The sequence below is a fragment of the Sinohyriopsis cumingii genome, chromosome 15 (assembly GCF_028554795.1).
Source record: "Sinohyriopsis cumingii isolate HCF-2022 chromosome 15, ASM2855479v2, whole genome shotgun sequence".
NCBI lineage: Eukaryota > Metazoa > Mollusca > Bivalvia > Unionida > Unionidae > Sinohyriopsis > Sinohyriopsis cumingii.
In genome coordinates this window covers 11167859-11181335 of record NC_142975.1, presented here as the reverse complement: position 1 = coordinate 11181335, position 13477 = coordinate 11167859, and the positions used below count along the sequence as shown (strand labels likewise).

Here is a 13477-nt window from a genome sequence, read left to right as displayed (position 1 = left end):
GTTATTGCTTTCCACTCCAACTTCACTATGATGGTTCCTCCATGTCCTTTCGCTCTTTGCCTTTTCCGACCTCCCTACTGTCTCGCCTCTTTTCGGCCTCAAACGCTGTGTGGGCAGGAGGATACGTAAGTGCATAGATACTTGGATAAGTAGGTACATGGATAAGTAAGCGGATATTTCAGTGGGTACGTCAGTGGATACTGCCGATGAGCTATTTTCCATTTCAAAAATGAACAGAAGCAACCTAAATATTCGCTCAGTTGTCCTACTGGGAACAAATCGTTACTACCCTCTCGTTTTGTCAGATATTGTTCTATCTGATTTCGAACAGACCAAAGACTGTCTGGTGAAGCTAAACATGGCAGGCCATAACCAAACATAGTTTCACAAGATTAATGTACTTTATAATGGCCATTGCATCACCGATTCCCATTAACATTACAAGAGACATAACAGTTCCGTTCTCGTCTCAATTACACAAATTATTGAATGAAAGTCATTACATGCATTAGCTACATTATTTTCAGCGAACACACACATTCAAGTCTTTAGCATACATGAAATCATCTAAAATCGGTGAATTCAACGGATTCTCGTAAATCATGTCAACTAAAGTAATGCATGAAATCTTAGAATGCACAATTCCTATGCAAACGAGATGACCACGACCAATTAAAACAATTCGTCAACTTATATAAATAATATCATTGTACGGATTCAGATATCTGAACTCACAACAGTTATACGCATATGAAGAATATTGATCTAGAAATTTAAACAAATGAATTCATGCAAATATAAACAATTATATTTATGCAAATCATTATATTTGTATCAATGAACTACAGGAAATTGACTCAGATACCTTCTGATTTCAATATTTGTTCGCTTCTAGCGCCAAAAATTGTGTCCGTTGACTTTCGAGACATTAGGTCCCTTAGACAAATGTTTTATGAGATAATTTCTTCCAAATTTACTCTCGGTGTCCCTTATGTTTCGACTTTTGCAGGAAAGTTGCAGACCGACTAGATTTCTTTCGTTGAGGCATTTTAACCCCAAGGATGTTTTGTGTGGGAACCACGCCCATTATTTAGCGTAACAAATCAGGATTGAATATATTTACCGCCTTTTATAACAAGGCGCCAAAATTGCTGACATCACGACTTATAAAGTTCCAAATAAAAGATCTGGAAAATTTCAAATCTGACAGTTCAGATATAAAATCGAAGTAAACCGTCCCTTTTCTAGTCGTCTAACGGCTAAGTAAACGAAGGCTTTATTAAGAATCACTTCTCTCCCGACACAGACATTGTAAATCATTTCAGTATAGCGATTTAACAAGCACCTGTCCCCATCAATCTAATTAATTGTTCTCTGGCCCAAATTAATGTGCTCTTCATAGATAGACAGAAATTTGCATCCTCACATTCAGGAACGTCGCATAATGGTAGCGAATAATTAGATCGCGTTTCTATATAATTCTAGTTGAGAATATCGAGAGTTGATCAAAAAGCCATTCGTCCGATCTTTTCAAATAATCTTTTGCCAAAAATTACTACCAGCTACGATTTGTTTTAACCAGCACATTGCAAGTCTATATTACAAATTTCGCAAAGATGAAATAATTCGGTTTCATTATATTTAGATATGCCAATTTACCGTGTGTCGTTATTGACGGCCATATGAAAGGATCAACATACGATGTAGGACAAAAACTGGACACCAAGCATACGGGTGAATGGAACGCTGTGCTTGTTGATGGAAATTGGAGAATTGTCAACGCTTTCTGGGGCGCATGCGTACTGACAGGAAATGAAAATGATGACTTCTGCTACAATACTGACGAGAATTTTTTTCTCACAGATCCTCAGCATCTCATATACACGCACTTTCCTCGTGTACCCGAATGGCAACTGCTAGACCCTCCAAAAACTCAAAATGAGTTCCAAAAACAGGCTTACCTGAAGGACAGGTTTTTCAATCTAGAAATGCGACTTCTTTCGAATCCAAATTGTACGGTAGATGTTCAGGACGGTGAGGTGGAATTCTTCTTTGGACTTAATCCCCAAACTGCCATCAACCAAAGTTTCATGTGCATCACATCGATTTATGACTCCAAAGATATGAATGCGAAACCGGTGGAGCTTGCAGAGAGAGACCTGACTTTGGAATTCATCCAGCGGCCAAATGAACATTTGCTCTCGATCAAAGTAAGGTTTCCTGAGGTGGGAACATACAGGGTGGAAATTGTTGGTAAAGATGACACCGTGCAACAGAATGACTATAATTTTGATTGGATAGCAATCTACAAGGCTATTGTTAAGTCAATTCCCATTAGGCAGAGGTTTTTCCCTAAGCCCGAGCCCGGGGGTTGGGGACCAGGTAGGGGCCTTCATGAACTCGGACTGAAGGCCATAACACCATTGGATGGGGTCATAAAAACGGACACTGGAGAGGTCGAACTGCAATATCAGATTGTTGACAATGAGAAAGCCAATGGAATTAAGCTGTGTGTTCACCTTCTACCCATTGGAAGTGACGTAGATGAGGCAGATGATGCGGACAAATTCACTATGGAAAAGGACGTATACACGTTGAGGATACAGATCGATCCAGGTGAATACAAACTGAAAATCGGAGAGATTAGCAGTGGTTTGGAGCGAAATGTTTGTAACTACAACGTAATTTCTAACAAGGTGAAGGCACAAGAGAGACAAGAAGACAGTGCAAAGGTGAAAGAAATCAAACGACTCAGAGAAGGTAAAATGAAAGTCACGTTATTGTGTACAAAAGTATCACTAACAGTCACGACCAACTCATGTTCAAAATATATGATTTGTTCAGGATAACTATTTTTGTGATATTTACAAATCACTAAGTAAAATTCGAAGAAAAGCTGTATATGCAGAATCATTTTTAGAGACGTGAAGGCGTTAATTTACCTTTCTGTCCTTGACCCAAACAATAGGTATGGAACCCTAATAGACTGCACTGATTAATGATCCAAACCACCGGTATCTTATCGCTTGACTGAAAGAACATTTTCACATTTACTGCACGAAACACATTTAGCAAGAAAATAGAACATGCGTCCGAAAGGGAGATATTGACATAGAGAGCTAATAGCACGTCTCTTATAATTTTAATTTTTAAAAATCCCTTCCAAATTGGCATTAAATGATATTTTACTAACTCATAAACTATCCTTTTTATATTGTGTTAGATTGCCGTAAACTGGATTATGTTTCGGAAGCTAGCTTATAGCAGAGCTGTTTATACAAGCTTCCTGCATTCATGTTTCAAATTCGTTCCCAGTAAGAAACATAACATATAGAAGAGTTTAGGCCCGCTGTCAGAAAGACCCCCCCCCCCGCCCCCCAACACACACACAGAAACAAAGAAAAAAAAAAGATAAATTAAATTCTGATCTGTCTAGTTCGAGAAATAAGAGTTAATATATCGAGTATTAAAAATAAATTAACAAGCAAATAATGTTTGTGAAGAAATCCCCACATTAAAGTTTGAGACAGAAAGAATAACACATAGATACTATGATTACTTTGCTATATAATTAATGATGTCTTTACCCATATAGTCCAGTTTGGATCCTTCTAATCGTTGCACATTAAAACTTGTAAATATTTCAAAAAGCAATTCAACATAAATATTTCAGATTTTAAAAACGCCACAGAGAAGAAGACATTAGAATTGCTGGAACGTGCCGTGGATGCTGTTGTAACACGTGGATATGAATCCGACTTTCCGGAGGAGCTTAAGATAGCACAAGACATGATAAAACGTTTAAAGAGGATTCAGCAACTGATGCACGAAGTGATGAATTTGAACCAAACTACAATTGCAGAGATCCGCTCTTACGGTAATCCAGTCAGAGAGATCCATATAGTGATGCAGGCAACGTTACTACTGTTGGGTCATTTTGAAGAGGAAACCAAGGTATGGCCGAGAAGGAACTTGGAAAGTGGGTGAGTGTGAGGTAGTTGAACATATGTCAGCGGTCATAGTGGATTCGTGAGATCTACATACTGATGGGTAACATTACTTTTGTTGGGTCATTTCACGCATGACAAGTTATATGTTTTATCGTTCACGATCATATGTGGTGGTGGTGGTGTGGGGGCGGCATAAGTAAAGTTCGAAGTTTAATTGTTAACAAGTCTTAACAGAACATTCCTTGAATTCCAAAATTTAATGATCACTGCAAGATGGCATATTTTTAGTTGGATAGCGTAAGCAACGCATACAAAACTAACTGCAACAGGGACAGAAATCGACAGTAGCGAGTAGTAAATTTGCCCAACCCCCACTTTAAGTTGAATTCCGTTTTTATGTGGTATTTTTGGAATGGATGGGAAAATATGAAATGCATTTCTTAATATTGCCAAAGGGATGGTGACTGAGTTGCATATTCTAGATCCAGTCGTATATGCATACCTGTATGCTAATTTATTTATCAAATATCGATATGCTCCAATCGGAACATTCTCGGCTATTTCTGTGAGACAAATATCGGTCTCTGATATATGTTGCCGCAATAATTTGCTAAAAGAAAAATAATACGTGTTATTCGCCTGAAATTTCTCTGCAAAATGAAACCCCAGTCTATTTGGCATTCCTACAGTTAGCTTGCACGTAGGATTTATCGAGAAGTTATGAAACAAAAACTAGTTCCACGCATTTGCCACTCAGCTATTAACTCTGCTTTCGTAAACAACCGAGGTTCTATCGTCATGATCCGGAGGATTAACCTCGAAGTCGCCAATGTGAGATAATCTTGTACGTATGAATGAAGTGGGAGAAGAAGTACACAAAGCCGATAAATCTGTGTGAGTAGTTTCATATTTACTATGTGCTTCTTATGGCACAAAATAATTTGAAGGAAATAAACATATCCTCATTTTAAACTTTAAACAATTACGTCATTGCATTAACGCCATAAACGATCTGCATTATCATAAATATCTTATATATATATATATATATATATATATATATATATATATATATATATATATATATATATATATATATATATATATATATATATATATATGTGTGTGTGTGTGTGTGTGTGTGTGTGTGTGTGTGTATCACGGGATCAGAAATATACACGAGACTAATGAAAATTTAGTAAAACCACAATGTTGAGACATGCAGTCATTTATAAATTTATGAATATCAAATATTTAACCGATGTTTATTAATCAGTCCGTTCATCTCTCCATGCATGCTATCAATTGGCATAAAAGAAAAAAATATCAAGTAAAGAGTGATTTAAATGTATTGAAATATTAGAAGAGAGCTGATGATCCATACAACTGTTTATACGAAAGCGGTGATTTTTTATTCTCTTTGAAAATTGTTGAAGTGTTTGTCAAACATTCTGCACCTTAATTTAGTGGATTTTTTACAGGTTAAGCGCATCAAGTGTTATAACTAAGTGAAAACAATTTTGTTGTTTTGGATGTACTAAAATGGGTACTTTCTCAAATAGTTTTACATTGAGAGCACCGACATATGTTACTTTCAGCTGGCGAAAAACATTTTAATGCTTTTAGAGACAGACTCGTTTAAGAATGTTACTGGATTCATCGCTTATATACATTGTTTCGAAATTGCTTTAATGCTAAGGTATTGTATACAACTATATATACAGTTTTACAAAATAACTGATATGTTAGATATCTTATATATCCTTCGGACTTTATTTACTTTATGAGTGATTAGGTAAAATGTACACATCGATAAATACCCAACCATGATCATTTAATCCTATAAATTTTTTTTTAAACGCTAGATTTGGAAGAATATCCAAGCAATCATTGGTAGGACGGGAAAGGAGTCCTTAAAGCGGAAAATTCAGGAACTTGACATGAACAAATTGGGTTTTGACATTGCTCTTGGCGCTAAAAAGCTGATGAGAGGGCTGGAGTTGGACAAAGTGGTGCAACAAAGTGCAGGAGCTGCGACATTCCACGCCTGGGTGAGAAATAGAGATAAAAAAGTTTTATTGCACACGAGTTAATTATACGAGTTCACTTTACAGATGTTATAAGAGTGCTCACTGCAAAGAAAATAAAAAAGAAATAATTTATAAGCCTTGACAAACCAAATACTTTCTATACATGATTACATATGAGATTATCTGTTGCATACAAAAAATCACAAAATGTGTGGAGCTAAGCGTACCAAATGACTTAATGAAGTGAACTGAACGTACCAAATGACGTAATGAAGTGAACTAAACGTACCAAATGAAGTAATGAAGTGAACGTAACATACCAAATGACGTAATGAAGTGAACTAAACGTACCAAACGACGTAATTAAGTGATTTTGGAGTACATTCAGATACGAGTTCGTTTCCAACCTTGAATCTTGTGAATCCTTATACTGATCCCCAAAAATTTCATGTGCGGATTAATTTACCAGCTTTTAAAATATAATTACTAATTTAAGGGAAATAACTCTTGATAGCTTGTTGTAATATGTAGTTTAACCCCAACCTCACATTTATAATATTGGCTTTTAAATTGATAAAACGAAACGAAATCGTATAGTGGCGACCCAAGGGATGGGTGAATGAGAGGTGTTGGGGTTTTGAATGTGCCATGCGTAGGGGGAGTCCTGCAGCTATCATTTTCAAGGTATTTCACCGTTACATCATTGTAGTGTAACGGGGGCATTTCTTCACAAAACATTTTTCTTCGGAACAAAGGGCCCGGGGTGGGAAAGAGGAGTGAGGATGGCAGCAGACATAAAAATTGTTCTATGTAGCAAAGTAAGAGCGCCACTAAAGAACACTGACCGCGGGCAACTCGAACCCACGCGGTGACATTAAAACCACATGCCTCAGACACTTATTCGTTGTGTAATACAACGTTACATTGTGATATGTGATTCATGAGCTATGGTTACACATGTCTTATTTCGCCGAATATGCAACTGGTTCATATGTAGTAATTATAGGTTACTGCATTTGTATGAGAAAATATGAATGAGTTTTTCGGATGTAAATACTGCATGACCGTTGGAGTGCAGTATATCGATCCGACAAAACGAGTTCATATTTTCCCATGCAAAGGTAGTTTTCTTTTTAATATATGCTCATTTTTTATATTCTACAGAATGCTTAATTATATTAACAAAATACACTACAAGAAACAAAGTAACTAAAAGTATGCCTTATTCCAAACTAAATATACAAGCGCTGATTCATCATTACACAACAACAACATTATTACAGCGCACATAACTCCACCCAGATAAATTTGAACTTAGTCGCGCGCTCGACATAACTTTCGAAAGAAAATGGCATGTCTAGTTAAAATTGAAATTTGAAGTCATATTGTGAATGAATGCACATTGCAACAACTTGATATGGAATTAATAGATTTTGGTTTTTAAAAAATTCGATTCTACGAAATTTCGTGATTATGGACTGAATTTATATGTGACACTTCCACATGAAATACGTCGGATTGAAGAAGCGAGTGGGAAGCGTGTTGACATCTGCAAATGTGTTTCTGTTTCTGTCATTGGATGTTTGAAATCATGCTGTGGGGAAAATATGAAGTCTTTCAATTGCAATTATCAAAAAGACGATATGGGATTTAATGCTTATTTCATTTTGAGTGAAGTAAGGAGGATATAATTGCACTTATATTCGAAATTACAGTACAATTTCGAAATGTGTAATCAAGATTCAGAACCTATGACATAGCTCGTGTAATTCGGATTTGCAGAACTAAGAAAGTATATTTTGAGGAAATTCAGGATGTAAAACTGTAAGTATATTTTTTGCCATTCTTATCACCAGTTAAAGAAGACAGTCACGCCTTGTCACCTGTATGCTATTTGTAAGGACCATTTCTTGCCTTCTATTGCATAGCTAGCATAAATCAAAAAAGTTAACGCGGAATGTGCCAAATCAGCTGGGATGTGACAGTCCACGAAACATCTGCTTTACTTCATTCAGGAACAAATTTAAACAACCACAAGATCGCGTGGTTAGAGCGTCAGCCTCGGATACGGGAGGTCGTGTGTTCGAACCCCGGCCGAGTCATACCAAACACTTCTAAACATGGTACGAACAGCTGCCTCGCTATGCGCTCAGCATTGAGAGGTTAGTGTTAGGACTGGTCGGCCTGGTGTCAGAATAATGTGACTGGGTGGGACATCATGCTACATGTCTGCGGCATGATGCCCCAGAGCTAGACATCACTTTAAACTGCCACGCTGCAGACATCGTAGCGATATGACTGGATAATTGTTAAGCTACGTTAAAAATCTAAATCACACACACACACACACACACAGACACACACACACACACACACACAACGTAAAGCGCGAGGGTACATGATTTGTTTACAAATCAAAAGTGCTGGCGTCTGCGTCCATTGTTTGCTTAAAATAGAAAGTAGTTTCTTTATGCACGTGAATGCAATATGAAGGTGTGCAATATCGTCAAATACTGAACGATTCTGACAATGTAAAGTTAACGGAGAAAAAAAAATGAGCATATTATAATGTGTGCCACGAGATGCAAGTGCGATATATTCAGTGAGTGTCGTAAATATCAGAGGAGTATGCGCTAGTAATTACTTATCACTCAACTGCATAACGCTTTTGTTGATCGGTGATATTGCTACTTTATGTGAGGACGTTAGGTACTGCCCCCCCCCCCAATGTTGACTTACCCATCAACATGATTTCGTCCTTTTCCATGTGTGATATGAACTAAAGTAATTTGTCTTGTATGGGATAGAAGCGAAGATGGTCAGAATGGGTCGCTCACGACATTCTCTATGACACGCAGTGAAGCTGATCAGCATTAACCGTATGATTAAGTTTTGAAAAATAAATAATAACATTAATTAAAATAAGTCGTTACTATGATTCAAAAAAGAAACTGACTGGAATTCAAAGTTAAGCATTTATTTCATATTTTCCTTTACAAACCAAAGAGATAAAATATCATGTATATTCATCCAGAATTTATGTTAAAAAGACTCGGCAGCCTTGAACTAGTGGTAATAATGTTTAGCAAGGTTCCACAGGTATATATATATATATATAAGAAATGCCTCTCACATGATATAATTATATACCTAAATTTTATGCTACTACTCCATTCCGTACTAAATGCAAAAGTTTGAAGATTTTTTTTTAAAAGTGCGATTGAATTGTATTTAACATGAAAACATTGCCCGAAGAACGTACTGTAAATATTTATGTATTGATCTTAAGTTAGTCGATGAGTGTCTTACGATATTCATTGTGATACGTCCTGAACAGATTGAGAGTCTTACGATATTCATTGAGATACGTCCAGAACAGATTAGGAGTCTTACGATATTCATTGTGATACGTCCGGAGCGGGCTGGGAGTCTTACGATATTCATTGTGATACGTCCAGAACAGAGTCTTACGATATTCGCTCTGATACGTGATGAATGTGACCAGTATAGTTAAATGTTGCGAGATAATTAGCTTTTGTTTTTATAAATCTCGAAAAATACAGACATAATACAAACATAATTCATATTAGTCATTGCATATATTCAAACTGGAAATGATGGATTTATTTTCAATTTGCAGTGAAACATAGGTTTGTTTCTTCCTTTCAAAACGAAAGAGATAACATCTGACAGACATTTATACAGGATTTTTACTAAAAAAAATCGGCAGCGTTGAAATATTCTGTAGAGAAACTGGTAATGGTGTTTAGGAAGATTCCACACAAAAATAATTATAAACGGATAGTCGTATGATTGAATTTGTTAAAACATTCCAATTGTATATTGAAACACCATATCATTTTCAATGAAGTCTTTAAGTAATTTGATTATTATCATTGAATTATATTTAACATAAAAACAATACACGAAGATAGAACTGTAAATATTTATTTATTATGTCAAATCATGCATCGCATGACACCAATGGTAAATTGGTTTTAACTTTGATTTTGACTGTTATTTTGATGAATATATGTCCATATGATTACGATGCGTACATGTTTTGAAGACAGTGTTAACTTACACACGTATCTGTTGTACTGAAAACTGTGAATATTCTTCAGCCTCCATCAATTTAATTTTTCTTTTCTTTTACGTTTGTGTTCAGATGAGCGGTATCATTGCCGAAATGGAAGAACGACACAAGGATGAAATAGGAAATACTATACCCAGAACAACTCGGAATAAAATCGGCTGAATGTTACGCCCATTTGACTTTCAGAGTCAAGCTGTTTCATTATTACATTTATAATTTTGTCTTTCACATTATATATACAACGGATACATATATTTCGTCAATTGGCAGGTAGCAGGCTACATGTACTTGGAAACTAAGTTGCATATACTTTCGACAATATATGCTTGATCACGGATTATTTTTAATGATCATACTGAACGTTTCCTTTACTGGAATCGATCACACACACACACACACACACACACACACACACACACACACACACACACACCAGCGCACACAGGTATAAGAAGTTGGACATTTCTAGAAGTAATGAGTGTTGAAGAATGAAATGTAATACTTTGTTAGGAAATTGTTACTACGCAGCTACACGTTTTATTCTTAGAAATCTCCAAATAATAATGGGTTGTGTAATGTGTGTGACAACGCGAAGAGGTATGGTAAAGTCTTAGTTTTTTTTAAACTTTTTATTTCATTTTATGCTATTGTAATATAACATTGTATGTTGGACTTAACCTTGTCCAAAATCATGTTTATTTTCTACTTGACCTGAATTACTGAATTTAAAATTGTGTAAATAACTAAAACATAGCGCAAATACTCTCTGTTTGTATGGGTTTAATACAGGATCATTATTAACATAATTAAACATGTTTAGTTGGGTCTGGATCTAGGTTATTGGAATTCTCTACAATTAACCTGCCATACCTGACATAGTTCAGGTTATATATTATAGTTTTATTAACATTCTAATTATAACTAACATTTTATTTTGTAAACATAAAGAAGTTTCTAGAAGTTTATTTTCCATTAGGTAATTGTTTTTCTTTGGAAAATGTCAATTGGCAATTGAGGTTAATTAGATGACTATATAGATTATTTATTCGTGCTTTGAGATTTAGCGGAATCAATTTTGTATTATTGTTGTGTCCAGATTTTCATTTGTGCTGGAATTTTATTCTTCCAATTATTTAATTCAGTGATTATTTTTCTCTGGAAATGCCGAGTGCGCATTATAATAGTATTATTATATGCTCATTTGTTTCTCCGTTAACTTTACATTATCAGAATCGTTCAATATTTTACGATATTTCACACCTTCATATTACACCCACGCGCAGGACACGTGTGCCAAATAGTGTGTTAGGAACTACTGTGTAAACAAATAATGTACATTCGCATAGTAAGCGCAATACGTTTTGGTTGATTACATTTGTTTCTGAATGAATTAAAGCAGGTGTTTCGTGGACTGCAACATACCAACTGTTTTGCTACATTCCACGTTAACTCTTTGATACATTGTTTCAGTTTTACGATAGACACCAGATTTCACAACATTGCTTGGTACCTACAAATAACATCCAAGCTATACAGGCATAAACTGTCTCCTTAACTGGTAATAAGAATGGCAAAAAATATACTTACAGTTTTACATTCAGAATTTCCTCACAATGTACTTTCTTAGTTCTGCAAATCCGAATTACATGAGCCATGTCATGAGTTCTCAAGCTTGATTACACATTTCGAAATTGTACTGTAATTTTGACTATATTCCAAGTGCAATTACATCTTCCTTACTGTACTCAAAATGAAATAAACATTAAATTCAATAGCGTCTTTTTGATAATTGCAATTGAACACTTCATATTTTCCCCACATTATGATTTCAAATAGTCAATGACAATTACACTTGCAGATGTAAAGACGCTTCTCCCGCGCCGCTTCAATCCGATGTATTTCATGTACAATTTGCGCAGATGAATCCAGTCCAAACTCACAAACTTTCGTCGAATCGAAACAAAATACCAAAATCTATTCATTCCAGATCAAAGGGAAAAGTTATTGCAATGCGCATTCATTCACAATATGACTGCAAATTTCAATTTTAACTAGACACGCCATTTTCTTTCAAAAGTTATGTCGAGCGCGCGATTAAGTTCACATTTGTCTGGGCGGAGTTATGGGCGCATTAATAATGATGTTATTGTGTAATGATAAATCTGCGGTTGTGTATTTAGTTTGGAATACGGCATACATTCATTTACGATGTTTCTTGTAGTGTATTTTGCTTATATAATTAAGCCTCAGGTAGAATTAGAAAATGAGCATATAATAAAAAGGTTACTGCATTTGTGTGGGAAAATATGAACTCGTTTTGTCAGATGGATATATTGAACTCCCAACGTTGTGCATTATTCCATCCAAGTACTCGTTTATCTTTTCCCATACAAATGCAGTAACCTATAATTCTTGGACATTCACTGGGATTTGTAGTGAAATAAAACCTGGAAACATATTACTGTTTCAAGAAAAGATTGCTGGAACACCAACACGACAATAGCTGCTACAGGCATATCACCTCAGCGTTGGACTTTGGATTTCCACTAAAGTTTATTCAGAACTTTAATAATTAAGACATGTGCCTGTAATTATAGGATTATATGAGATTTAATTCGCAGTACCGTAAGTTTCTTTTTTACATTTTAACATTTTTTGTATTCAGGGGAAATAAATTAGTTGTTTAATTTTACAAAGCTTGCTGCTTTTCATTCTTTTCATTACTTATTTTAAACGTGAAGACTCGTAAAAAAAGTAATTGAATAATCATTTAAATTTAGAAAACAATTTAATTGACAAATTAAAATTTCATTCAAAATTGTAACATTTAAATTGACAAATTTATACAGAAAAGTTGACTGATGAATAATATTTTAAACAGGTGGTAGCTTTGTCTGTACAACTTCTAAGATTGTGTTCATGCGTAGTGAAGGTGGACAGCTCAAAATGATTTTGTCAGAAAATTGCAATATGCCACTCCACAATCATATTGGTATACGTACTAAAGGAATAAGGACAAGGGCTATGATGCACATTTATTGTGTTAGGTACTCGGCCAGTTGTTGTTATAAATAATAACACACTAAACTTTCCTATTTTGGTTGAATCACGACCATGTTTTATTAAAAACATATGCAATGCGTATCAGTGTAAATAGCTACGAAAGGTGACAATGCAATAGCAAAATACAGATCCAGGGATGCTAACACCTTACATAATAACTGTGCTGATCTCTCTCATAAAGGCCTAAGCCATGTCGTTGAGGTTCTATATATCAGGTTGGTAACATGAATTAACCCTGGTCACTTATTGTAGGTACAGTGGATATGCCTTAATGAAACCGAGTCATCACCACCAATCTAATCCAACGTTTCCATCTTGTTCTAGATAACACGCTAGAC

At 35.4% G+C, this 13477-nt stretch overlaps 1 protein-coding gene across 1 annotated transcript in view; it reads left to right on the top strand.

Moving 5' to 3' along the window:
• LOC149781258 (hillarin-like) overlaps positions 1–12773 on the top strand; it is a 30852-nt gene extending 18079 nt beyond the window's left edge. The window contains exons 4-7 of the mRNA XM_089935341.1: positions 1646–2760; positions 3674–3954; positions 5816–6001; positions 10149–12773. Coding sequence (XP_089791467.1) covers positions 1646–2760; positions 3674–3954; positions 5816–6001; positions 10149–10238 — 1672 coding nt within the window. The 3' untranslated portion in view covers positions 10239–12773. The remainder of the gene's footprint in view (positions 1–1645; positions 2761–3673; positions 3955–5815; positions 6002–10148) is intronic.
• The last annotated feature ends 704 nt before the right edge of the window (positions 12774–13477 follow it).